The 26,935-nt window shown below is 40.3% G+C and overlaps 1 protein-coding gene across 1 annotated transcript; it reads left to right on the top strand.

Annotated features, from left to right (window-relative positions):
* The first annotated feature begins 599 nt into the window (after positions 1-599).
* LOC117299868 (WAS/WASL-interacting protein family member 1-like) lies at positions 600-26,935 on the top strand. Its single transcript, XM_033783447.1, has 6 exons — positions 600-811; positions 11,798-12,030; positions 13,363-13,578; positions 14,392-15,408; positions 19,854-19,967; positions 26,064-26,935. The coding sequence occupies exons 2-6, from the start codon at positions 11,856-11,858 to the stop codon at positions 26,099-26,101; spliced, it is 1,560 nt and encodes a 519-aa protein (XP_033639338.1). The 5' UTR covers positions 600-811; positions 11,798-11,855; the 3' UTR covers positions 26,102-26,935.

The raw sequence follows: 26,935 nt of genomic DNA, 5'->3' as shown, positions 1-26,935 counted from the left end.
CCAACAGATTCAATAACAGTAATTTAATGTCAAATTTCCAAAGGTTGTCCCATGCCAGGATGTATTTCCACAAACTGTTAAAAGAAACTGAGTTGCAAATAAATTGCAAAGTAAAATTAGGCAGCGGCTTCCAAAAGCTTGTAGTCTGTACGGTATTTATATTGAGGGCGTCCTTGATAAAGTACGGAGGGTATCCACAACGATTTTTCCCGTTCCGCAAAATCAATCTATGGCAAAATCTAATAGCGCCACCATTAGTCAAAAAAGAACAACTTACGTATCCCGGCAATGCATCCTTTATAGCGCTTTAGTTCAATCTCAAAACTGTGGCTGGCTAAACATGACAATAAAAGTTTTAAGACATAAAAATTATCATGAAATAAACGTTGATGTTTCATGAAAATGTTTCATGCATTTGGATTGTTTTGCGACCACAAAATACATATTTCTGGCGATCATTGTCTGAGTTTGTGGGCGGATCGTTCCTGTGCTCTATGGATTCTACATCAAAATCCGCAAAAAATTGGGGGTGCTATGATTGTTCAATAGCGAGGCCCCTCTCGTAAACACCACCGGTCGGCCATTTTCTTTGAGGAAGTTCACGAACTGCACGAAACGAATTGGTTGAGTTTTTGTACACAGAAATTGACTGGCGTTAAGTGCGTAATCTATCAGGGCAATTTCCGGGTTTATTTTCTGGCAGACAGTTGACTGTTTTAATGCAACTAGTTTATATGAATTATAATTGTTAGAAAATGTTGAAAACGGGTATACAATTGGACAAGTAGCCTTCGTTGGGAGATATTTAGAGGTAAGTTTATTTTTCTACAAACTGGAATAATTGACTTGAAATTCTTCAAAATTGTTTTAGTTGTTGGGGGGTGTTTTCGTTTCAGATTGGTGACGTAGTGCATGCTGTTTTTGGTGACCGATAACACCTTGCTAAATTTGAGGTCATTATTTGTTGACATTCATGTGTCATGATAAATTTCTCAAGGCACAAGTCCGTCTGAAGTGAAAAATGTGAAAGGGGAAAGATGCCAACGTTAGAAGGAGAGGTCAGACTCGGACGGATGGGTCATAAAAATAAAATAATTACTAATTAGGCCTATGGGCGAGCTGAGTGAATGCACATGCAATGGGCAGGTTGCTTTAAGTCATCAGCCAGCATGGATGGTCAGTCAGTGGTCATGGTGGTTGTGGTTCCGGATAACATTCCGTATGGCGCCACCACTTTTTCACTAATTTTTACAAAAAAGGATATCTCATTGAGGTAAATGAGATACTATTTTATTTCATATCGAATGAAAAAGTGGTGGCGCCATACGGAAACTTTTCCGTGGTTCCTTTCCCTGCCTTCAAATTCATCTCTGACTGAGATGAAAATTGGCTGTCGGTGTGGGCCCCTCTGAGATGCACTAAAATAAATATAGACAACTCACGACCCCTAGGCCTAGCCTCACTCACAACAACTCACGACAACAAATTTTAAAAGCACATATAGAAGAAAATTTGAAGATAAAGTCAACGGTAAGGTAGATGTAGAAAAGTCATATGCATCTAAATATTTTAAATAACATTTTATTTTTATCTGTAAAAAATGTGTTTTTTTTACCGGAATTAGTAACGACCGGTAGCGGTACTATCCGCCATGTTGTCTTTCAACGTACCTGGACAATACCATTAAACCGCAGGGTGAAACATTTCTTTCATTTTATGTGCCCCCTCATGTTAATAAATGTGATAAAAAAATGAGGGTCACCTCTTGATAAATCTGTGATTAAAGATGGGAGGGCAGCTACTTGATCAATCTGATAAAGATGGGAGGAGCACCTACATGTACTTGATCTATCTAATAAAGATGGGTGGGGCACCTACTTGATCAATCTGATAAAGATGGGAGGGGCACCTATTTGATCTATCTAATAAAGATGGGAGGGGCACCTACTTGATCAATCTGATAAAGATGGGAGGGGCACCTACTTGATCAATCTAATAAAGATGGGAGGGGCACCTACTTGATCAATCTTATAAAGATGGGAGGGGCAACTACTTGATCAATCTGTTAAAGACTGGAGGGGCACTCAGTCTACTTGATAAATCGAATAAAGATGGGAGGGGCAACTACTTGATCAATCTAATAAAGATGGGAGGGGCACTCAGTCTACTTGATAAATCTAAGAAAGATTGGAGGGGCAACTACTTGATCAATCCGTTAAAGATGGGAAGGGCACTCGGTCTACTTGATAAATCTACTAAAGATGGGAGGGGCACCTACTTGATCAGTCTAATAAAGATGGGAGGGGCAACTACTTGATCAATCTAATAAAGATGGGAGGGGCACTTAGTCTACTTCATAAATCTAAGAAAGATGGGAGGGGCATTCAGTCTACTTGATCAATCTAATAAAGATGGGAGGGGCACTCAGTCTACTTGATAAATCTAATAAAGACGGGAGTGGCACCTACTTGATCAGTCTAATAAAGATGGGAGGGGCAACTACTTGATCAATCTGATAAAGATGGGAGGGGCAACTACTTGATCAATCTGATAAAGATGGGAGGGGTAGTCAGTCTACTTGATAAATCTGATAAAGATGGGAGGGGCAACTACTTGATCAATCTGATAAAGATGGGAGGGGTAGTCAGTCTACTTGACAAATCTGATAAAGATGGGAGGGGCACCTACTTGATAAATCTAATAAAGATGGGAGGGGCACTCGGTCTACTTGATAAATCTAATAAAGATGGGAGGGGCAACTACTTGATCAATCTTTAAAGATGGGAGGGGCACTCAGTCTACTTGATAAATCGAATAAAGATTGGAGGGGCAACTACTTGATCAATCCGTTAAAGATGGGAAGGGCACTCGGTCTACTTGATAAATCTACTAAAGATGGGAGGGGCACCTACTTGATCAGTCTAATAAAGATGGGAGGGGCAACTACTTGATCAATCTAATAAAGATGGGAGGGGCACTTAGTCTACTTCATAAATCTAAGAAAGATGGGAGGGGCATTTAGTCTACTTGATCAATCTAATAAAGATGGGAGGGGCACTCAGTCTACTTGATAAATCTAATAAAGACGGGAGTGGCACCTACTTGATCAGTCTAATAAAGATGGGAGGGGCAACTACTTGATCAATCTGATAAAGATGGGAGGGGCAACTACTTGATCAATCTGATAAAGATGGGAGGGGTAGTCAGTCTACTTGATAAATCTGATAAAGATGGGAGGGGCAACTACTTGATCAATCTGATAAAGATGGGAGGGGTAGTCAGTCTACTTGACAAATCTGATAAAGATGGGAGGGGCACCTACTTGATAAATCTAATAAAGATGGGAGGGGCACTCGGTCTACTTGATAAATCTAATAAAGATGGGAGGGGCAACTACTTGATCAATCTTTAAAGATGGGAGGGGCACTCAGTCTACTTGATCAATCTAATAAAGATGGGAGGGGCAACTACTTAATCAATCTTTAAAGATGGTAGGGGCAACTACTTGATCAATCTAACAAAGATGGGAGGGGCACTCAGTGTACTTGATCAATCTAATAAAGATGGGAGGGGCAACTACTTAATCAATCTTAAAAGATGGGAGGGGCAACTACTTGATCAATCTAACAAAGATGGGAGGAGCAAGTTCTACTTAATCAACCTGATACAGATAGAGGGGCAACTACTTCATTAATCAATAATAAAAAATAGGGAGGGGCACCTACTTGATCAATCTGATAAAGATGGGAGGGGCACTCAGTCTAATTGATCAATCTGATAAAGATGGGTTGGATGCCTGTTCAATGATTAAAAAGCCAAAGCTGTTTCTCTGCCAATACTTTTACATAACTTTCTCATTCTGAACTGAAAGTGATTGTTGAAGCAGAATACAAGAACACGCAATACATGCATTCATAGGTTTTCATCTATCTGGTGCTGGTTCACATAGCATAGGGATTAAATATGGTCTCAGTCAGGATGCAAGATTTCTTGCATCTTAAAACCTGCATCCTCCTACATCTTCAATCATTTCTTGTCACTACAATTTTTCTGTTCATGTGGTAGACATCACTATCTGTTGTTCCCTATGCGCTTGTGGCTAAAATAGTATAATGACTTCACTAAAAAAATACATAAATTAAAAACCAGGTCTGTCAGTGTCGCAACATGGGTATGAGTACGCTTGAACTCTGTTGCATTGTTTGTTGATACATGTACCATAAATTGCATAATGTACAGTTTTCAGCCCTGGAAATTACACCCCAACCACGGAGACCATGGCCTCTGTTTCAAAGATTGAAATTCCAGGCCTGAGTTTTAGAACTGGAAAGAGTCTCTTCATCACAGTTCTTTTAATTGTAGAGGTTAATCCAATACGATGCACCGTTTTAGCCCTCTCATGTTCCCATTTGTACGCCTGGGTTTAGAGTTCCAAAAGCAATTATGGTTCAAAGTGTAAGGCTAATTAAAGACACTGGACACTATTGGTAATTGTCAAAAACCAAACTTGGTGTATCTCAACATGCATAAAATAACAAACTTGTGAAAATTTGAGCTCAATCGGTCGTCGAAGTTACGAGATAATAATGAAAGAAAAAACACCCTTGTCACACGAAGTCGTGTGCTTTCAGATGCTTGATTTCGAGACCTCAAGTTCAAAATCTGAGGTCTCAAAATCAAATTCGCGGAAAATTACTTCTTTTTCGTAAACTGCGTCACTTCAGAGGGAGCCATTTCTCACAATGTTTTATACTATCAACAGCTCCCAATTGCTCGTTTACCAAGTGAGGTTTTAGGCTAATAATTATTTTGAGTTAGTACCAATCACTGCCTTTAAGTGCCTTGATCCAAGGACACACGTTTCATGATCAGAAACCAAACCCACAGCACAATTATTCAACCACTAGAAATGGGTTTGATACAGTAAACAGCTCAGTCAAGACATACCAAAGCATTCAAGAATTGCTAAAGAATAGAGCAATAAATCTCCTGTGTGTTTGGAAAATACTTGATTGTTATGGGTGTGTTCTTAGATGACTGGCAAGTGATACATGTAGGCGTATAATACATGTACTAGACCTTGACCACTGGTCCAGTGGGTTTTTCAGGCCCCCCATTCGAAGTCAAGCATGAGACCAGACCTCAAGCATGAGACCAGACCGCAGTTATTTACAACCCCTTGGTGGAAATTAGCATATTGCCGGAGGTAATCAAGGCAAACCATCAATGATAATCAGTCAACAATGATCAATGAAGCATTTTGTTTTCTGGAAACAAAAATCTAGTTATTTTGACTGGTCCTGTGGGTACACTTTGTAGGCCCTAAATTATATTTAAATATGTACTCAAAGTTCAGACACTTTATATCATTGTGTCTGAATTTAGTGGCTTGGCTTGGCAGTCATAGCCATGTCATAATTGGAGCATATGATTAGGATGCACATAATATGAAGCAGCAGCACCCAGCTATAGCCACGAGTTAGACACAGATAATCAAATGAAAGGGTTTCATAAATATACAAACATTTCCTGAACTGCAAAATAAAAAAGCACCATAAGAGTATGCTTACCAGAGTAAAAAATGTTACCAAGTCACATATTCATTGTGTGACTGGTGCCCTGCTCATACTGCTGCTCATTATCGTCAAAGCTGGATATTTTAACCGGTAGGCCTATTTTATGCTTTTTAAAAGCGCCTGATCAAATTGGGCTCAGGGTTTGATTTCGTAAAGGCAGTGGACACTATTGGTAACTACATGTACTCAAAATAATTATTAGCATAAAACCTTACTTGGTAACGTGTAATGGGGAGAGGTTGATAGTATAAAACATTGTGAGAAACGGCTCCCTCTGAAGTGATGTAGTTTTCAAGAAAGAATTACACATGTACTTTTCCACGAATTTGATTTTGAGACCTCAGATTTCGAATTTGAGGTATCGAAATCAAGCATCTGAAAGCACAACTTTGTGTGACAAGGGTGTTTTTTCTTTCACATTATTATCTTGCAACTTCGACGACCGATTGAGCTCAAATTTTCACAGGTTTTTTATTTTATGTGTATAAATTTTGAGATATACCAAGGTAGACGACTTGTCTTTGACAATTACCAATAGTGTCCAGTGTGTTTAAAGCCTTTACAATGTATTATAAGCATAAAACAATCAAATTAACTGGTTATCAATCACAATTCCATAAAGTTTACACTGTTGCAACTGATGCCCCACTTAGATTTAGTTTAGTATTTTCTGCTTTTACAGCGAAATGAGATTGAGCCCTGGTTACCATAGCTCTGAGTTCTTGTCAAGACTTTAGTCTTCCCTCAAGCTGTTTAAGTTAAAAGTTATACATAATATCTGTAAACTGGTGAACTCAAATATTGTTGGTGTACCGTCTTGATGTAGTGAGTAACGCTTCAAGGAGTCTAGACATCTCTTTCATATCAAAAGAATATACCCTAGAAATGCAGTTGTGGATTTATTACACATTGTGGGTGACTGTTTCATGTAATAAACAAAAATTGTATAGAATTGGGCAAGGTCAATTTTATGGTTCACTTTGTAGGTGACTCAGTGATCCATATGCAGTGGAGGATTTAAAGTCGTTTTTATTGAGTTTAACTGTATGGGTTTTAATAATTCATACAACATACCAATTCGTTGACTGCATTATTACTGGTTTGTATTTGTACGAGTGTATTCGTTGTTTTTGCATGCCTGACCAATCTGTGGATGCCATGTTCCAATAGAAACTAAACAAGGGAATCTATTTTTAGATTGAGACCATAAAAAGGGGGTACAGAATTGAGTCAATGCTAATGAGAGTGTAGGAATAATGCCCGGAAACATGTTTTAAAGCCTGTCAGATTTGGGGGGGGGGGGGGGAGGTCCATTTTTGTTTTTGTCGTACACTTTAACTTGTTGCAAAACTTACAGTTTGAAATCTTTGCAAGCAGGGTTCAGACTTTAAAATAACCAATGGCACCCACAGTAATTGCTGTTGTGCCCTCTATGCTTCTGCTGTAGTGCACTTTGCAAAGTACCAAAGTTGTCCTCATAGAACTAGAGTCAGTGCCCCTTACCATTGGACAATTGGTTTGCCTCTTCAAGAACGAAATTCAATACTTAGCCTACTCATTGAACTTGTTGAAGAGTGTCATTTGAAATCTTTATGGAGAACGCTGGCTCAATGTTGTCAAAATATTTCTCAAAATGAGTTTTTTTTTTTAAATTAATTGAGTGGATTGGTAATGTATAAATATGTATAGTCCTTGAAATGACTGTTAGCGCTTGTATTTTTTTAAATGAAAATCTTTGGGAATGATTTGTCAGCAATTTTGTAAAGCAAATGATGGAAGATGTTTTATGCTCATTGAATGCAGTATTGAGTGCTCTGCATGATTTTTATATTTATAGTGATCTTTCAGTAGCGATTTGTATTTTGTTTTGAATTTTGCTAAACTGTACACTAGACAAATTTCACAGTCATTTAGATCATTCAAATTTTTGATTCATCATGTTCATTAGTTATTTCAACAAGGTGTGTTAAAAAACAATCGTCTTCACGTGACCATAAAGTTCAGGGCCTGGCCCAGTAAACCTGGTAACAAGTTCATCCTCTTACATAGTAGTGTGTTTGAATTTATGACCATCAAGTTACTAAACAAACAGTTGACATGGTACAATGGAAATGCACTTTGTACCAAGAGATCAACAAGGTACATACATACATGTACAGTACCTCAAGTCAAGGTGTCATTATTTCCTTTGGAGAAAATTTACAATTGGACTTTGATCGTTAAGGGTTTAAACATATTGGCCAAACATTCTGTAGAAGTTTGAATTTTGTTGAAGTATTAAAAATGTTTTCCAATATTGATCATGCTTTGCTGTAGTTCATCGGACTAATTTCCGGGCCATTATATTAACCGATTTAAAAATGGGTAATACGTTTACAATTACATAGTCAACTCTTGCACTCTTACAAAACTGTTATAAGGCAGTTGACACTAAGCGTAATTGTCAAAGACTAGCCTTCACAGTTGGTGTATCTCAACATATGCATAAAATAACAAACCTGTGAAAATTTTAGCTCAATCGTCACACCTTGTCACACGAAGATGTGTGCGTTTAGATGGTTGATTTCGAGACCTCAAGTTCTAAATCTGAGGTCTCGAAATCAAATTAGTGGAAAATCACTTCTTTCTCGAAAACTATGGCACTTCAGAGGGAGCCGTTTTTCACGATGTTTTATACCATCAACCTCTCCCCATTACTCGTCACCAAAAAAGGTTTTATGGCAATAATTATTTTGAGTAATTACTAATAGTGTCCACTGCCTTTAAAGAGTGTATTTCACAAGTCCTTAACGTCATTTCTGCTTTGTTCTGCTGTCCTCTTTAATACGTTCCTGTTATACAAGAGATCGTTTTTGCCAGACCCAATGATGTTGTTATAATGAGAATCGGCTGTTAATTGATCAATGTGAGTTACCTTGAGTCGTCGTGTGACCATAGACTACATATTTGTATACATTGAAGGCATTCTTACTCTTGGTCACATTTTTCTAGCAAGTTGAACGACCATTTGAAGCCATTCAACTGCATTTGTGCTCGTCGCTCGGTGGATCGACTGTGCACTGAATGAATGGTGGATCAACTGTGCACAAAACTGTATGTCACCAAACCATATTATGTACAACATTCAGAACCATAGTTAAAACATATTAAGAGCTTGTTATAAAGAGGTTTGCTCATAGACAGTATTGAATATGACGTCACCATTCAAAAACCTGCCCTACAACATGGCGTCTGTGAGCGTGTGCGTGTATGCTGCGTGATGCGTGCCTCATCGATGTACTTGCTTGGACGCGTATACGGTTTGCCCTACAAGATGACGACTTTCATAGCATCAAAGGGGGGTGTTCAAACAGTCTATTTCTGAAGTCCGGAATCAAATTCTGCTTTGTGTTTCTTTGTTTCGCTATCTTTAAATAACAGGATTGCTGTTGAAGAGGTGATTTGGACAGTCCCTTTTCTTAAAATTGTTGAAAAAAATGGTCAGGCGATCATCAGACATTAAGCGAGTTAAAATTAAAATAACTTACTAAGCACATTTGGTACAGGTGAAAATACATACATTTGTACAGTCACCGATTTCCCTCCAGCATAACATAATGGTACACAAATTGTTTACAGTGAATGAACGATTTCCCTTGTATAGCAGAGCAAAATGCTACACAAATTGTATCAATTGCTACTCGAAAATCATCATTTGTTAGCATTTAGTGTCAAAGAAAATGTTTTGTTAAAATATTTTGCTTTGCAAATTTTCTGGATGAAATCGTTCCCTTCAAAATGTATCAGTTAGTACTCAAAGATCATCGTTTGCTGCTCATAAGCGTTCAGTGTTCTCAAAACAAATTCTGTCTTTGAAATATTTTGCTAAGCAAAATTGCTGGATAAAATCATTCCCTGGCCTATCCATCAAGAACATAAGTCGTAGCTTTGAATTGTTGCCTTCACTCAACATTTATTTTACATTTAGTATTAAAGAAAGCCTTTTAAAAACTGCAAATTCATCACCAAGAATTGATCACCAACTTAAGGGCCCTACATGTAGTAATCACATTGTCTTTTTCAAGTTGGTAGGAGGAACAAAATGTGCATCCAATTTAACTTGCATTTATGTGTGTGTTGTTTGCACACCGTACTTAAAGTCACCTGGAAATATATTTTTTTTCTTTCAAACATAAGAGTATATGCCTACGAACAATAAACCAATTTTTTTAGTAATTGTTTGTCACGATTTATATGTTTAAAAAATATATAAAGTTGTTTGGGGGGCTGACTTCGCCTACCCCTTTTGTGACGTCAATCGAGGCAGACTTTGCCTGCAATGCATATAGTAAACACACGTGCAAAGTACATTTACGTCTAAGTCGTGAGTTGGTACATTTCAAAAAGTGTTTTTCTGCATTCAGCAGCGATACACCTGGTCGGCATTGCCGGAAAAAACAAAATTGTCTTTTTTTTTAAACGTACAAACTCACGACTTGGTCCGTTCATGTACTTTGCAATTGTGTTTACTTTACGCATTACAGGCAAAGTCTGCCTCGATTGACGTCACGAACAGCACCCTCTCGGGTCGGGGTCTACTCTTAAATTTGTAAATAACATAAGAACTGATTTTTTAAAACCTATAGTTAACTGTTTATTCACATTCCACTCATCAAAACACATATATTAGTGACAAAAGCTTTATTTTGAAAAAATACCACTTCCAGGTGACTTTAAATGTTTACGTCTTTAAACAGTTCAATGACCTGCAATTTCTGCCAGAGATTAGGAGATACTTTGACGTAATTCATGCTTTGCTCCCATTCTGTTTATTACCCTCTTTCTTTCTCTCATTGTGTTTAAAATAACCCATGACATCTCAATAAATGGAAACAGGATCGTCTGATATGAAGGAAGTGAAAGTCTTGTATCATGGCCATTGCGTTTCCGCTCACTAAACGCAACTGAATAACAGAACTATGCCGTTTGTTACTAATTGAAGTTATTAGACTGGTGTACCAGTCAATCTTCGATCATCAGCATTTCTGAAGAAATGGGTCTATAGGCTAATTTCATAATGCTGTTAAAGCAGAAAATGTTTATTCAAAAATTTCTTTGCTAAGCAAAGTATTTTTGGGGCACCAGTTGCAACAATGTAACCTTTATGGAATTTTGGCTGGTAACCAGTTTCTGTGTAGCAAGACTCTTCTGTGCTTAGCAAGTTTGCCACTTAAATCAAGCCCTGCTCATTTTTTTGGGTCACATTCAACTCTAATATTAGAAGGTATTATTGAACTGGTGCTAGTCCATTCACTATGATTTTATGCCTGTCGTAGAATTGTGCACGGTTAGATGGTGAATAGGTTAATAGAGGAGTGACTGATGCAAGTCTCTTCCGGGGCTTGCCACAGGAAATCCTGTGTAGAAGTTCTCTTGAAGTCTACATGTAAAGCATCTGATACAATGGGTTATTAAAAAAGAACAATTCAAATCAAAATTAACCCTAACCACCACCAAGTTATCACCAACCGATCGTAATCCAACCGTATGATTTGTTTGATTAGTTGGATTGCCGACTGCACTGATTTACGTTACATTGGATCTGGCATACCCCCAACAATCAGAGTCTGACAGTCTGTGTGTTGATTTAGTACATGTAATTGATGTTGCAGTTTATTAGAGTGAGGAAGAAACCTACAGAGTAAATCGCTTACAAATTATTTCATTCTGAGAAACAATGAACGTACTTCCTTGTACATATTTTTAGCGCAACATGTATGCAAAAAAGAGACAGTAATAGACATTAAATGAACGCTGTCTGCAATAATGTTTCCTTAACTCTTGGGGTAATAGCAACTTAACATAAAAAACAACAGTAAACAAATATCAAAAACATGATACCATGGCCCAATTTCATACAGCCTGTAAGCACAAAAAATTGCTAAGCACAGAAGAAATCTTGCTTAGCAAAATAGGTTACCAGCCAAAACAGCGTACATTTACCATTGTTGTGATTGGTATCCCACTAATTTCTTGCTCAGCAAAGGAATTCGCCAAACCAATTTTCTGCGGCGCCTTGAGCACCCTAATTTGGTAGATATTTGCGTCTTAAAAACTACTCTATGTTATCATTAAACAGCTTTATGAAATTGGGCCCAGGTTAAGTTTGTATTACATTTTTTTAGTAATTTTTGAGAAGTGTGATTCCTAATGACTATCTCATTTTTTCTTGTTTCCTGCAGATTTTACAGTGGGTTGGGAAACCAGTAGCGTCTGTACATCGAAACCCTCCCTCCCACAATGCCTCCCCCACCCCCGCCCGCCCCGGCGCCCCCACCCCCTCCCCCTGCCAATAGTGCTCTTCCACCATCATCCAAAAAAGCGCAGAAAGAACGAGGAGCGTTGCTGACGGACATTCACAAAGGAGCCAGACTAAAAAAGACTGTTACAAATGATAGAAGTGGTCCAACTTTAAGTAAGTAATTGACTGTATACTCTGTTTTTACCGTTCAGCCTGGTTCATACTTCCTGCAAACGTAAATGCGATACGAATTGTTGACGTCACATGGCTGTTTTCGCAGCGAATGTTTCTTAAGATTTGTGCACAAGTCAACTGTTGCAAGTTATTCGTTGCGATTTTGTGATGTCAAAATTTGTATCGCATTCGCATTCAAGTATGAACCAGGCTTTTCGAGGATGTGTACTAAGCACTGGCAAATCACTTGGGTGGTGTTCGAACCCTCGGCCTTTGCATTGCTAGAGCAGGGCCAGCCAATTTCATGGCTCTGCTTATCCCCCAATACTGCACTCACGATCGCTATATTCCGCTAACAGTGCAAGTGCCAAATTTCTGTGCTAGCTGTGTTTAGCAAAAGATGTGGTAACGTGGAATATGCAAGGAAGAGATTGTTCAAATGAAAACAGTTAAGACGATAAAACTGTTCTTATTTTGATTCTAGTCTCTACTCAATTTGATTCTGATCTTATAAATTAAATCTAGTAAAGATTTTGAGCTATAAATAAGTCCTGCAGTCTGGTGAATTTTCCCCCACGATTGGGGCTCTGAACATCTGAGAGGTTCTGGGTATAAAACCCAAGCCTGGAATTTTCCAGGAATGTTCACACTTGTCAAATCTCACCCCTGATTAAAAATAGAAATAGTTGAAAAGTTTTGTCTGGATGTGCAGAATTCACGGACTTGATTTTGCTTACTTGTCATGCTGTTGCTGGAGCCCTACATGTAGTCTAATCTAGACTTTAGATTACTGTTACTCTCTTCCAGGTCTGTATGCTTCATTTATGGGCACCAGTGCATTTTCTCTTTAGTAAGGGGCACTTATATTAGGAAATAGTAAACATCTACTGGAGTATTTCAAGGGCACCAAGGCAATGACCAGGGGGGGCGGATAGAGGCAAATGCCTTTTTGCCTCTGTGAAGTATCAAAACAAATTGTCGCAACTAGTATTGAAGTCACAACTATTAGAGCACGACTGCATGTAGTTGAGGTGTAAGTTTCACTAGTCGCCTAGGCTTATTATAATATGACAGGTTTAAAAAACATGCCCCCTTATTTTGATGGCTTAATCAACTTTAGTTTCTTCCTCAAACTAACTCTTTTGTAAATCAAAATCAAAGATCAGGTTTTTGGGTTCTCCCATAATTCCTATGAATCCAGCTTTCTATAAAAGATACCTCTATGTCCTCGTTCTTTCAGATATTAAAACAAAAGAAGCCGAATCCTCAGAAGTCAATATCGACCCATAATTTAATGAGTGTCACAATTATTATTATTATTTTCTCTCGCAGATACAAAGAAAACTAGTGGAGGTGGAGGCGGAGGTAGGCCAGGAGGAGGGGGCGGAGGAAGTCGGACAGGAGGGGGAGGTGGTGGAGGAGGAGGTGGAGGTGGAGGTGGAGGTGGAGGCGGGGGCGGAGGCGGAGGTGGGATGCCAATGAGTGGAGGTCTCTTTAGCGGAGGTATACCAGCACTCAAGAAAACTGGTAGATTACCAGCGGGTTCAGGTAAGAATCTGCTGAAGCCCCAAAAAGTAGCTAAGCACAACAAAGTTATGCTAACCAGAATAAGGTTACCAGCCAAACTACCCTGCACATGTGCAAGTTGTGGCTGGTATCCTGCTTATTTCTACTCGGCCGAAAATTTAAAAGCACTATTTTCTGTCAAAGCACCTCTATGTTTTTGGGCACTGAAATTGGGCCCTTGGCCCAAACTACTTGAGCTAAAAATATTGCTTAACAATTTTTCACCAGGCGGAAATGAGCAGGATACCAGTCACAAGTCGTACATCTGACATGTTAGTTTGGCTGGTAATCTGTAAATTACTTTGCCCCTTCAAGTTGCCCCCAGTGTTGCTATAGAAATGTGTTAGTGAGAAGGTACTGTCTTTAAAGACAGTGGACTATATTGGTATTTGTCGAAGACTGGTGTACATCTCAACATACATGTATGTATAAAATAACAAACCTGTGAAAATTTGAGCTCAATCGATTATTGAAGTTGCGAGATAATAATGAAAGAAAAAACACCCTTGTCACACAAAGATGCTTGATTTCGAGACCTCTAATGTTAAACCTGAGGTCTCGAAATCAAATCGTGGAAAATTACTTCTTTCTCGAAAACTACATTACTTATACAATGTCTTATACTATCAACCTCTCCCCATAACTCGTTACCAAGTAAGGCTTTGTGCTAATAATTATTTTGAGTAATTGCCAATAGTGTCCACTGCCTTTAAGGAGCTAGGTCTTTTTTATTAGAAGTTGTTAGTGACTTTCATGAATACAACTAAACTCATTTTCTTGTGTTCATCTCCTCAGGTCCCACTCCATCAGCTAACCACAACAGTGCACCCTCGATAGGAAATGCTAAGAAATTTGGTTCACAACCTGCAAGACCCGGAGGCAATAATCAGAGTGCACCTGCTGTAGGACGTCTACCTCCAACTCCCTTTCAGAACTCCGGAAGGCAAGAACCACCTTCCCCGAAGCTTCTAGGTCGTCCCTTTCAAAGTAAACCTGCAGCTTCGGAGGATTCAAATAACTCACAGAGTAAACCGGCGTGGATGAACAATAAAAGCAATTCCAATATTACAAAAGGTTTCAACTCTGGCGGCGGTCAGTCGGGCGGGGCACCGCCTCCACCGCCCCCTCAACAAAATAAACCACGCCCTCCATCGGTTACGTCGATGCCTCCCCCTCCCCCACCAGGTAGAGGGAATCAAAATGGTAGACCAGCTCAAGCTCCTGGTAGACCCAGCTCAGGACGGCCCTCAGCACCACCAGGTCGACCTGTATCACAGGGAAGAATGGCACCGCCCCCGCCGCCCCCCGCAAGAGACCCCCCGCTCCAGCCGCCCCCCGCAAGAGGCCCCCAGCCCCAGCCGCCCCCTCCATCCAGGCAGCCCCCTCCATCCAGGCAGCCCCCTCCTCCTATTCGAGACCCTATGCAGGATTGTTCGCCGCAATCAAATGGACCAACATTTGGTGGAGCACCGCCCCCACCTCCACCCTCGAGGGGTCCTGTAGGTGGTCGACCCCCACCACCCCCAAGGGGGAATGACGGTCCGTCGTCGAGACCATCAGCAATGCCACCCCCTCCTCCCCCGGCAAGAAATACAGCTCGTCCAACGTCTGGTACCATGGCTCCTCCCCCAGTGCCTATATCAAGTAGACCACCTCCGTTACCACCCTCAAGGAACAGTGCACCACCCCCACCACCTCCTATGAGGGATAGACCGCCCTCTATTGTTGGGATGCCGCCCCCTCCCCCTCCAAGTAGAAATGGACGACCTTCGACCTCATCACCACCTGTCATCACTAATAATAATGGATATGGTAAGTCTAAACCTGTAATTCCCTCCTTTCTGCGCTAAGCAAAAATTGAGCAGGGCACCAGTTGCAAGTGTAAATTTTACTGAGTTTGGTCTTCCATTGGTCGTCGAAGTTGCGAGAGAATAATGGAAGAAATAAAAAACCTTGTCACATGAAGTTGTGTGCTTTCAGATACTTGAGTTTGAGACCGTAAAAATCAAATTCTGAGCTCTCGAAATAACTTCTGCATCGAAAAAACGTTTCTTCAGAGGGAGCCGTTTCTCACAATGCTTAACACAAACATCTTTACATTGATCGCTACCGCGTAGGTTTTTATGCTAACAATTATTTTGAGCAAATACCAATATAATCCAGTGCCTTTATGTGAAAAATGCATGTACATGTAAGTTTGAAGAAGGAAACAAATAAAAATACGCAAGTAAATAATTCTCTGAATGTTTCTTTTTGCCAACAATGAACTCCATTCACCTTGGGACCTATGAGGCTTACCACATTCGTGGTTTTAAAGTCTGTTCTTAACTGTGTTAAAGGAACTGGACACTACTGGTAATTACTCCAGATAATTGTTACTGTAGCTCAAAAACTTACTTGGTAACGAGCAATGGAGAGCTGTTGATAGTTTAAAACATTGTGAGAAACGGCACCCTCTGAAGTAACATATTTTTTTTAGAAAAAGGTAATTTCCCACTTAACTATAAAGAATTCAGGCCTGAAGCCCTTTTTAGGTATCTGAAAGAACACAAATTTGTGCAACAAGGGTGTTCTTTCTTTCATTATTCTCTTGCAAATTTGATGACCAATTGAGCCCAAATGTTCACAGGTTTGTTATTTTATGCACACATGTTGTGACACACCATGTGAGAATACTGGTCTTTGATGAGGTGTCTGGTGTCTTTAAATGGCAGGTCAAAATAGAATGCTATATATTTATTTTTGAAGTGTCCGTGCCAGACTTCAATTGTCTGGTTGTCTACTGAATCATATCCTGGAAAGAAAGACCAAATCCTGAGCTGAGACTTAAGTATGTCTTGCAGGCGTGTATGCTTCATTTTTGAAAGGGCAAGGGCACCAAGGCATTCTCACAAGCGTAAACATGGCTTGTTGTCTCCTTGGTAAAGGGCACCCTAATGAGGAAATTGTAAATTTCGACTTGAGAAGTTCAAGGGCACCAAGGCAACGACCAGGGGCGTGAAGGCAAATTTGCCTTTGTTGCCTCCATGAAGTATCACGCCTGTTTTTTTTTTCCTGAACAATCAATTGGGCCCTGTAGCCGATTTGACGAAACATAAGGATTAATGTTATCTTGAGTTAGGACGAGGATGGGTTCAATGTGTTCTAATGTCTATGGAAAGGGAACCGTGGTCACCCTGGTCAAGTGTTCAGACTGCAATCACAAGGTTGTAGGTTCGAATCCCTCAGCTAACAGCTGACTTCACAATGACTATAGAATAATTAGTGTCGTCTTGTTACTGAATCACAATTTCTTGATTTGGGCAGTTCATAATAATAGACATTAAAGCCATTTGACCCTTTCGGTACAGAAAAACAACAAATAAGTTCACAGATTTACAAATAATTTACAGGGTGTACAGAAGGTAATGGTGAAAGACTTCTCTTGAAATATTATTCCATGAAATGCTTTACTTTTTGAGAAAATATCAAAACAATATAAATTCTCGTTGGCGAGAATTACGGATTTATTATAAACACCATGTCATGACATGGCGAAACGTGCGAAAACAAGGGTGGGGTTTTCCCGTCATTTTCTCCCGACTCCGATGACCAACTGAGCCTAAATTTCCACAGGTTTGTTATTTTATATAGAAGTTGTAATACACGAAGTGTGGTCCAATGGCTTTAAACCAATGTTTGTATGAGAGCGATTGGTTGTTGCCAGCTTGGCGTTTATATCCCCCTTTGGGAGTTTGCCGAGTTCCCTTGACGGACGATCATCCAAACAAACAAACAACAAACTTTTCTCAAGTCCTAAGTCCTGAAATTAATCCCAAGTTTAATTTAGGAAGAGTTCGATGAAATCGACAGCTATTCACATACATGGGTGACGGATTTGAATGCTAAGTCATTATTAATCATGTAGAGCTGTAAGGGGACTATGGCTTTAGTTTGTTAACTTTCTGTTTACCTTGAAATGAAATTCTTTGAGTGTGTGACCTTAGACATCATCCTGTGTACAACCGTACCAGGAAATGATGAGTGTAAAAATACAGTGAATTCCTTTTAGCATACATATCACTACATGGAACTATTGTTCATGGGTTTATCATTTAGATAATGTAAGAGGCTGAAGGCACAGTGTACCTGTGGCTTTTGCAAACGTTTGATTGTTTTTATCCAAGAGAAAGTATACTTAAGGAAACCGATCTGCGAAAAATTTCGTTTTTAAAGCGCTCCGATCTTTGTGGGGCGCTATATAGACGATATGACCCATGTTTACATTTAAACCGCCCTCTGTTGAAAAACACACTTTATACGTCATGTTTCGCCGGGCAAAAAGACACGTCGTTATGGTAAGATAGCAGACACTTTCTAGGTGGCTGCCAAAACACAAAGGGTTTGCCCGGCGATATGCGCGTGAATCATGTTATGGTTTTCGTGTGACCTCAGAGGTCACATTGTCTATAAAAGCTTACATTATTAGTATTGTTATTATTATTTCAAAAGGTGGTTGTATTTTTGAGATACCGCCGCAAATCCGGCGTGAATATGTCCACCCAGTAAGAATTATCTTTAAAAGGAATACACGTTTTACTAAATGCAAAAATTGAACCGAAATCAATTTTGAGGTGTTAAAACTTGTGTCTGTTTACATAACTGCATTACTTCTAATTGAAATATTTCTCACAATGCTTATACTATCGAACAAGTCCCCGCTGTTGGGTTTTAACGTGATTACCAAACGCATACTTTCCCTTTAAATAGTGGTCATGTTTGAGACACTTGTGTTACCCAATAAGTGTCCTCTCATGGATGTGTACACATTATTCACAAAAGAACCGGGGTTAGGCTATTGTTAGCTATGACGCTTTCTATAACAACAGATTCAAAGGGTTAAAAAAAAACATTACCTGTTTGTGATCCCCCTTTTAAAACCAACCTTCATACACATGTATTGTTGACACTAACCATTGCTCAACAACGCTCTGCCTTTTCAATGAAAACCATTAAATGTCAGGCATGCAACTCTTCCGCATTTCCGCGTGAAATGTATGGGCACAGATTTTGGGGAAAATCCACAAGCCCTCAGGACTTAGCCGAGCATCTTTACTGGACAGTGTTTTTATTTACAAGACTAGAATCAAAATGAGAAGGGACTTGAATCAAAATGAAAACACAGTTTTATAATCTAAACTGTATTAGTTAAACAGACAATATTCGAAAAGAAGTTTTATCTCTTCTGTCATGTCTGTGGTATTGGTGAGATTCAGCAAGATCGAAAGATATTTGTGAGATTTGAACCCAACACTTGAACGTCATTCTTTTGAGACAAAGATCTAATGATTTAACAGAAAAGAAAAGACGAGTGGACTTGTCCTGTCCTGAGTTTACTGGCCCGACACTGAAACCACTGGCCCGACGCTACCATGGCACTGTACTTGTTGGTTGGTTGGTATTATGTACAGGCCTGTATCTTTCGTTTTTGAAAAAGCAAGGGCACCAAGGCAGTTTCTCCTTGGTAAAGGGAACCGTATGAGGACATTGTAGATTGCTGCTAGAGCATTTCAAGGGCATCAAGGCAATGACCAGGAGACATGGAGGCAATTGTCCTTCTATGTCTCCATGAAGTATCAGGCCGTGATCTCCTGTGTTGATATTTTTATGGTATAATAAAACGTGATAACTTGGTGACTCCCGGATTCTGTACTTCCTCAAAAAATGTTGATGTTTTACTTAAATTTTACTGTGTTTATACTGAGCTGTTGGTATAAAGCTTTTTTCTTTTCTAGAATAAACAAATATACAAATTTAATTGAAGTACATGTACCACTTGACACGAGCTACGTGTTTCCTTTTCTTCTTGGGTTAAAGATGAAGTTGAGTTATCCATAAATTTGAAATTTATGTTTTCATAAATGTTTTGACAACTCTGGACATATTCAAGAAGAAACTGAAAACTCATTTGTTTTGCTAATTATCTTTTTTTCTTCAGCTGTTTTCCTTATGTGTGTAGGCACCTTGATCAGGTTTTCCAGATAAGTGGGCTACATGTATAATAAATCTATATAGGATTCGAACTGCCTCTAGCTACCAGGCAATCTTGGTGGTCTAGTTGGTATGACACTGCTCTAGAATTGGAAGGGTTGTGGGTAAAGTACGGAGATAACAGTGCTAGCACACATTGGCGTATATGAGTCAAAACCAAAATTAATATTCTTTAACCCTGATCAGGCAAATTTACCATCTATTATATATTATTACTGTTATTTCAGATGATTCGTTTGAGAGCCGCTTTAAGTTCCGATCGTCGGATGAGTTTCCACAACCTGCACCTTACACACCGTCAAACAAGACATACCCAAGTAGATCGTTAACAAATAGACAAAGTAAGTATTGTACCCTGACTCTCATACAAAACATCAGAGCCCAATTTCATGGCCCTGTCTACCGCAAGCAAAGACATAACACTTAAGGCCGGTTTATAGTCGGGGTCGCGCGATGGTCTGGCTATGGAAATCTTGACGCGCGATCAAAAAAGACAAACTTTTTAGGCCTAAGCGATGACTATAAACTGCGTTGCGCATCAACATTTCCATCGCGCTTTCATCTTCCAAATGTTATGTTGGCATACAGGCCCCTTAAAATGGGGTAAGTAGATTATTGTTACAAGCTCTTGCCTTGACATATCCGAGGCCATCCAACAGACAGAAAGTTGTTTTCCTTGTATTTTCTATTTCCTTATATTCTTTACTGGCGTTGCAGGCAGTCGCAGGGACCATTATCCTTTCAATTATTTACATACAGGGAAATTAATCATTGTAAACAATATGTTGATACTTCCTAGCGGTTCCATTTATGCCAAGTCAGTTAACATTCATGGATCATAAAATACAAGTCACTATTCCAATAACATGCAATTACAGAGGCCACATCAAAACTATGGTTTGTTTGGAGGGCTAGTTAGGGGACATTCATTATTGTGTGGTTTTTTTCCTGATATTGTTTTACCCACTCACCCAAAATTAAAATTGTTAAATATATTTTATGGCTGCATAATGTTACAAAATGCATTTGTACACTGAAGAAGAAAGTAATGGGGCAAGTGAGCTAGATATATTTTAGATCAAAGGTCTCCTATAACAGTCACTTTCAATTGAATTTTCATATTAAATTCAGTGATTTCTTTTCACTTAGCCACAGTTCCGACAGTTTATTTGTAAACATTTTTGAATATTGTTAACTCTGAATGGCCTTTAGTGTGACTACCCTAGAAAGGTACAGGAAACGTAAAGTTAGCAGAATGAATGAATGACAAAATACCATTGGGCACCATTAACAGACGCAGTGCGCTACTTACCTGTAGACTCAGTTTATTACACAACGGAGCAGTTATCAGAAAACGCACTAATAGAGGATGGTGAGTGTTAAGTGCATGCTGAGGCCCGAGTGCATGGAGACACAAAACAGTCAATATCAGGGCTCCAATTCGGAGGAAAAACTCTCCAGAGTACAAAGCTATACACCTGAAGCTCAAAGCTAAGGTCTGAGTGCACGGAGACAAGACAGTCAAATCAGGGTGTTCTTTTATAATCGAAAGAAGCGCACAAGACTGCAGGGCTGGTAGCTCAAAATCGTTACTGGACTCTACTGGGATTTCAAAGGCTTGGGTGGTCCACACAGAAATTTGTGTACAAAGTCTTTGGGAAACTGTTAAGTGCAAGAACAATGACAATGAAGAACAACAGAATGCTCTTCAAGGAGGTGATTTTGAGACTGTGTCTTTGCTACAGATATGCATCATCAGCATCTTTAAGATTCAAAACATGCATGTTGTAAGATGGTAACTGTGTCTTAAGATGCCTGGGTTCACGGTTTTAGATGTCTTGAGTATTTTGTTCAAAGTATGATCTTTGAAAATTCAACATGATTTTGTCTGCATCTTGGTTGCACATGCTTGCTGGAATGGTAGAAAATCGTAACAAATTATAATAATACTCCTGACGATGACTAGAGCAAGCTAGTCGAAACGTTGAGACCAATTCAGAACTGACTCCGCGGCAGTACAGTTAATTACGATCCTATAAGCTAAAGTAGTAGTCCAGTCTATTTTCTATACCATCCGCCCTGGTAATAGTTAAAAAGCAGGACAGTTCTTTTCAGAACTGAGAAGTCTCCCGAACCTCCGATTATCTACTCCGCAGCAGTAGAATAAAGCAAGACAGTTCTCTAAGAACAACTCTACCTGGCAAGTAGACACACACATGGTGTTACCGCAAACCAAATATACATATAATAATACTATTAGTTAGTTTTTATATCACTTTGCAGCGTCCAAAAGCGCTTCACATTATTACCCCTAGCCACTGGGCAATCAGACAGATTTTCCACATATTAAAGTTAAATTTAATTAAGTAGCCCTTGTTTGTTATCAATAAGCTCCACAATGAAACTATGCCAAATAAGATATTTGTTGGGCTATTTGTTTTGCCAATGTCTGCTGGCTGTATTCTGATTTTGGCATCGTACTTCTTTTGACATTCGATAAATAAATTCATGCACAGTGGCAGTGGTCCGATCTCCAAATGCCAGTTAAAACACCTGAGGATCAGTCAGAAATCTCTCCGAGTGGTCTGGTGTTGAAAAGCATCCCTATTTCTAGCCTTTAGTCTCAAGGCGCACGCGGCACACCGGATAGCACGCACAGCCCCAACGATTTTGGTGGGAGGAAATGTAACGAATTTGCATCAACGGTTCTTGTGACGTCATGCAAGTAATTGTGGCTTCTTATTGGCCAGCAACTCACCACGCTAATGCATTATGCATTACATTTTCTCCCACCAAAATTGTTGGCAAATGTAAAGAAAAACATAAGGCCCCAAAACAAGTTGGTAAAGGCGCTTCGCCGCCCGCGGTGATAGTCTTTTTTCGTGCGTTACATTTTTGGGGTTGTGCGTGCCATCCGGTGTGCCGTGTGCGCCTTGACTAAAGGCTACCCTATTTCTTGAAACTTGGACTAGTTCAAAAACTTATGGAACTAATGAAATGACAAGCTAGTTGGTTCCGCTGGCCAGTCACTAAACAGAAACAAAGTTCATGGCTTGATGTTTTGACCCTAGCCATAGAAATAGAACCCGGAGAACGCTGAGCTCGGCCACCCTCTGTGTCGACTGTGGACGCGGCGTATCGATACCGCGCAATACGTGTGTCTGGCAAAATTGGCAGGATGTCAGCGCACATAGACCGTTTCTAGTGTTTTCATTGGTCAATGATGATGTCATTGTATGGCAAATCTGTATGACAAAATTTTTTGCCATACATGCGTTACAAAAAATGGCGTATGCGCATCCATAAAAATGGTCTCACAACGAAACCGCCTGCACAATGAGACACTCGACGTTTTTCGGGCTCTATTTCTATGACCCTAGCAGAGTCTTTTCTCAATGCATTTATACCATGGGCCATTTTGGTTGCTCAGACATATGCAACAGCTTAAGGGCAAACCCTGAGTGATTTGCAACGTTTCTTCTCAAGTTCCATTTATCTTGCCCAAATAAAAGTTTTCCAATGTGTTATTCTTAATTTCTGTGCAGTTGATATAAATCCCAAGTTGGAGAGACCAGGTAAACCTGACCATGTGTTGTTTGCTGAATTCCTCATTACATGAATCAACACATGTTCAACATCATGATCAAGCATTGCATTCTCGTTAGTATTATAAAACATTGCCTGCACAACAGCCAGTTCAATTCATCCTTTCCCTACCTTAATTGCTCCCAGGGGGGTGTTGGATCTCGCCTTGCTCATCCAAAACCCCTGGGGTACCTAGTCGTAATTAATAACTGGTTCGGTTAGACTTGCCATTGGTTAATCAAAGCAATCATTGGTTATGGCTGCGAAAACACACCCCTGGTATTGGTTCATTGAAGGGACACGTTGCCTTGGATCGGGCGGGTTGGTCACTGAAAAGCGTTTGAAACAGTTTGTTATAAAATGCACATGGTTTGAAAGATGTTTTTAAAGTAATATAACGATCCGCACAAGTATGCCTCGAAATTGCATGGTTTTTCTTAAACGTCGTGAACTAACTCGGCATGCCATTTTGTGAAGTCAAGTTTGTTACTCCATAAAATGGCCGACCATAATTAGTTCTCAAAGTAAAAGGAAAACCACGCAATTTTGAGGCATGTTTGTATGGATCATTATATTCTACTTTTTAATCATCTTTCTAACCATGTCGGTTTCATAACATACGATTTTAAGCGCTTTACATAGACCAACTCGACCGATCCAAGACAAAGTGTCCCTTTAAAGTGTGCTAGAATCTGGCACATTTTAATTTAGCATGTAGCCGATCCACTCTACGCGTCCACTCAAGAATGGTAACCCGCAAAAGAGGCATCAAGTCAAAGAGCAACTGGTCCCCTCTCATTCTTCTTTGATCGTGTGATATGTCTAAACTCTGTTCAGTTAACTGGTTAAGGTTGATTGTGATTCATTGAAATGGAATCGCGCCAAAATACTTTTTCATACGCACATCCATTTTCACACGTACGTACTAAGCATGAAGTGTCTGATGGGCAATGTGATGCATGATTATGCTACCTTGTATATTAATGATGTCGTCATGATGAATACATTGACCTTTGCCAGACAGCATTCTGTAATTGCAGGTTTCCTTCAACCTACATTTGATAATAAACTAAAGTGTCTGCTACTATTGAGCAGACAACATCCCTAAATGTCAAGTCATGTTCAACTTATACAACTGTTGATTTAGTACATAGTTTAAATCCAGTGTTCATGCTGTAACTTTAGTAGGTGGTGTTTCCCTTGACCTCCGCTTCCCTTCTACCCCTGCCCCAACACCCCTACCCCTTCCTCTCTAACCCCTCTACCCACACCCCTCTCTCTCTATGCACAACCCTTTCTCCTCTACCATTCACCCCTGTCCCTCTACTTTACCCTAACCTCTCTACCCCACCCTTATCCCTATCCCTGCCCCTCTACCCACATCCCTTTCCCTCTACCTCTCTACCCAACCTTTACATCTACCATACCCCTCTACTCATCACCCCTCCCCCTCTCCCACCCCTATCTGTACCGTTCCCTTACCTCTGCCCCTCTACCCACATCCCTTTAATAATAATAACTTTCGATTTATATAGTGCCTAATAACTAACACTTAATTCTCTAAGCGCTTTACATTAGTGCCCTGGTCATAGGGCCAATAACATCCCTTTTTAATGTTTCTCAGCTCCCTTGGGAGTATACAACCTGGGCAACAGTTTATATCGCTCCAAATGCTTTTTCATTCACAATGTCAACCTCTACCCTCGCAGGTACCCATTTATTCCCCTGGGTGAAGAGAAGCAATTATAGTAAAGTATCTTGCTCAAGGACACAAGTGTCACGACCGGGATTCGAACCCACACTCCGGTGAAAACGCACCAGAACTTGAATTCGATGCTCTTAACCACTCGGCCATGACACTCTACCTCTCTACCCAACCCCTACATCTACCATACCCCTCTACTCATCACCCCTGCCCCTCTCCCACCCCTATCTGTACCGTTCCCTTACCTCTGCCCCTCTACCCACATCCCTTTCCCTCTACCTCTCTACCCAACCCCTACATCTACCATACCCCTCTACTCATCACCCCTGCCCCTCTCCCACCCCTATCTGTACCGTTCCCTTACCTCTGCCCCTCTACCCACATCCCTTTCCCTCTACCTCTCTACCCAACCCCTACATCTACCATACCCCTCTACTCATCACCCCTGCCCCTCTCCCACCCCTATCTGTACCCTTCCTTTACCTCTGCTCCTCTACCCACACTCCGTTCCCTTTTCCCTGAAACCTACCTCTATCTCACCCTTTGACCCACACCCCTTTCCCTCTATTCCTCACTCCTGCCCCATACCCCTGCCCCTCTACCCATGTCCCTCTACACTACCCTTACCCATCCATCTCACCCCACCCCTCTACCCCATCTACCCCCACCCTGTCCCCAAACCACAGTATTGCATAACACCACACAGTCAAGTCTACATAAAACCACTTCATGGTCAACTGTCCACAATGTTTTTTCCATCAGTTTTCTCCATCAGTACAAAATTAAGTACATTGTTTGAGCTCAAGACATCATTTTCAAAATCCATTTTTATCTTAGACGTGTCAGCATTCGTAAAACTATACATAGTAACTATTTACACTTATTTAATTTTCAAGCATTGTTACACTTCCAGGACTTGAATCATTGGCTTTTCCCAAACCTCACATTTGGCCCCTGTTCCAACTTGGGCTCCTGCTCCAACTTGGGCTCTGTCACAATTGTGGAGCAGTGTGCATACAACTTTACTGCACTGTGTTTCCAACAACAAATGAAGGCTGGAGATGGAGCCCAAGCTGAGGTTTGGAAAAAAGTCCTTGTTTACATTTCCGCAATCTTTAATCTTCTCGTTTTGTTTCATTTATTGTAGGTGGAAAAAGAGCTCCACCCCCTGAACCTCCCCACTAAGGTCATGAAGAGACGGTGAAGAAAGTCTTTTGAGTCTACAAGACGGATGATGGCAAGCAGATTTCCCAGTCAACAGTCCATGACACAGTAACTTCACTTATCAACCACTTCACTTTATCTTACACCTGTTTTAGAAAGGCGCGCCAGGGTTGCTCCGAATCAAATCGATTAGGAGCGACTCTAAGACGACCCAAATGAGTGTTGGTTTCAGACCAACACGCCAGAGTCACGCCGAACGAAATAGATTAGGAGCGACTCTTGGCCGACCGAAATAAGTTTTGGTTTCAGACAAGTGCACCAGAGTCGCGACGAACCAACTAGATTAGGAGCGACTGTGGGTCGACCAAAAACAGGCGAACTACATGTAAACATAACATTTACATTGGCTCCGCTCATGACAAGATCAACGTCTGAAAGCAAGCTGCTCCAGGGTCATTCCGAACGACTTCAACAGTAGATCTTTCGACTTCTAGTCCAGTCGCTCCTAACTGTTACAGATGCAATTCTCATGTACTTATTTCAGAATTTGGTTCGGTGCGACTGTGGAGCGCCTGTCTGAAACAGGTCTAAGCAGCTTAAGATGGATTACCTCCTAACAACTTAAAGACAAAAAGTGGTGCAGTCACTATCACTTCTTGAACTCTTACCCCTATTTTTGGAAATCAAATCAACAACCTCTCCCTTTCCACCCACCCCCTGTGACCCATTCCTGGATTGATCACTGTAATTGATTAGTTGAGGTTTGCACCACGTGCAGGCTAGATACTTCACAGAGGCAATGAAGACGATTGCCTTCATGCCCTCTGGTCAATGCCTTGGTGCCCTTGAAATGCT

This window comes from Asterias rubens, chromosome 15 (assembly GCF_902459465.1).
Source record: "Asterias rubens chromosome 15, eAstRub1.3, whole genome shotgun sequence".
NCBI classification, from domain to species: domain Eukaryota; kingdom Metazoa; phylum Echinodermata; class Asteroidea; order Forcipulatida; family Asteriidae; genus Asterias; species Asterias rubens.
This window is presented reverse-complemented; position numbering and strand designations above follow the sequence as displayed.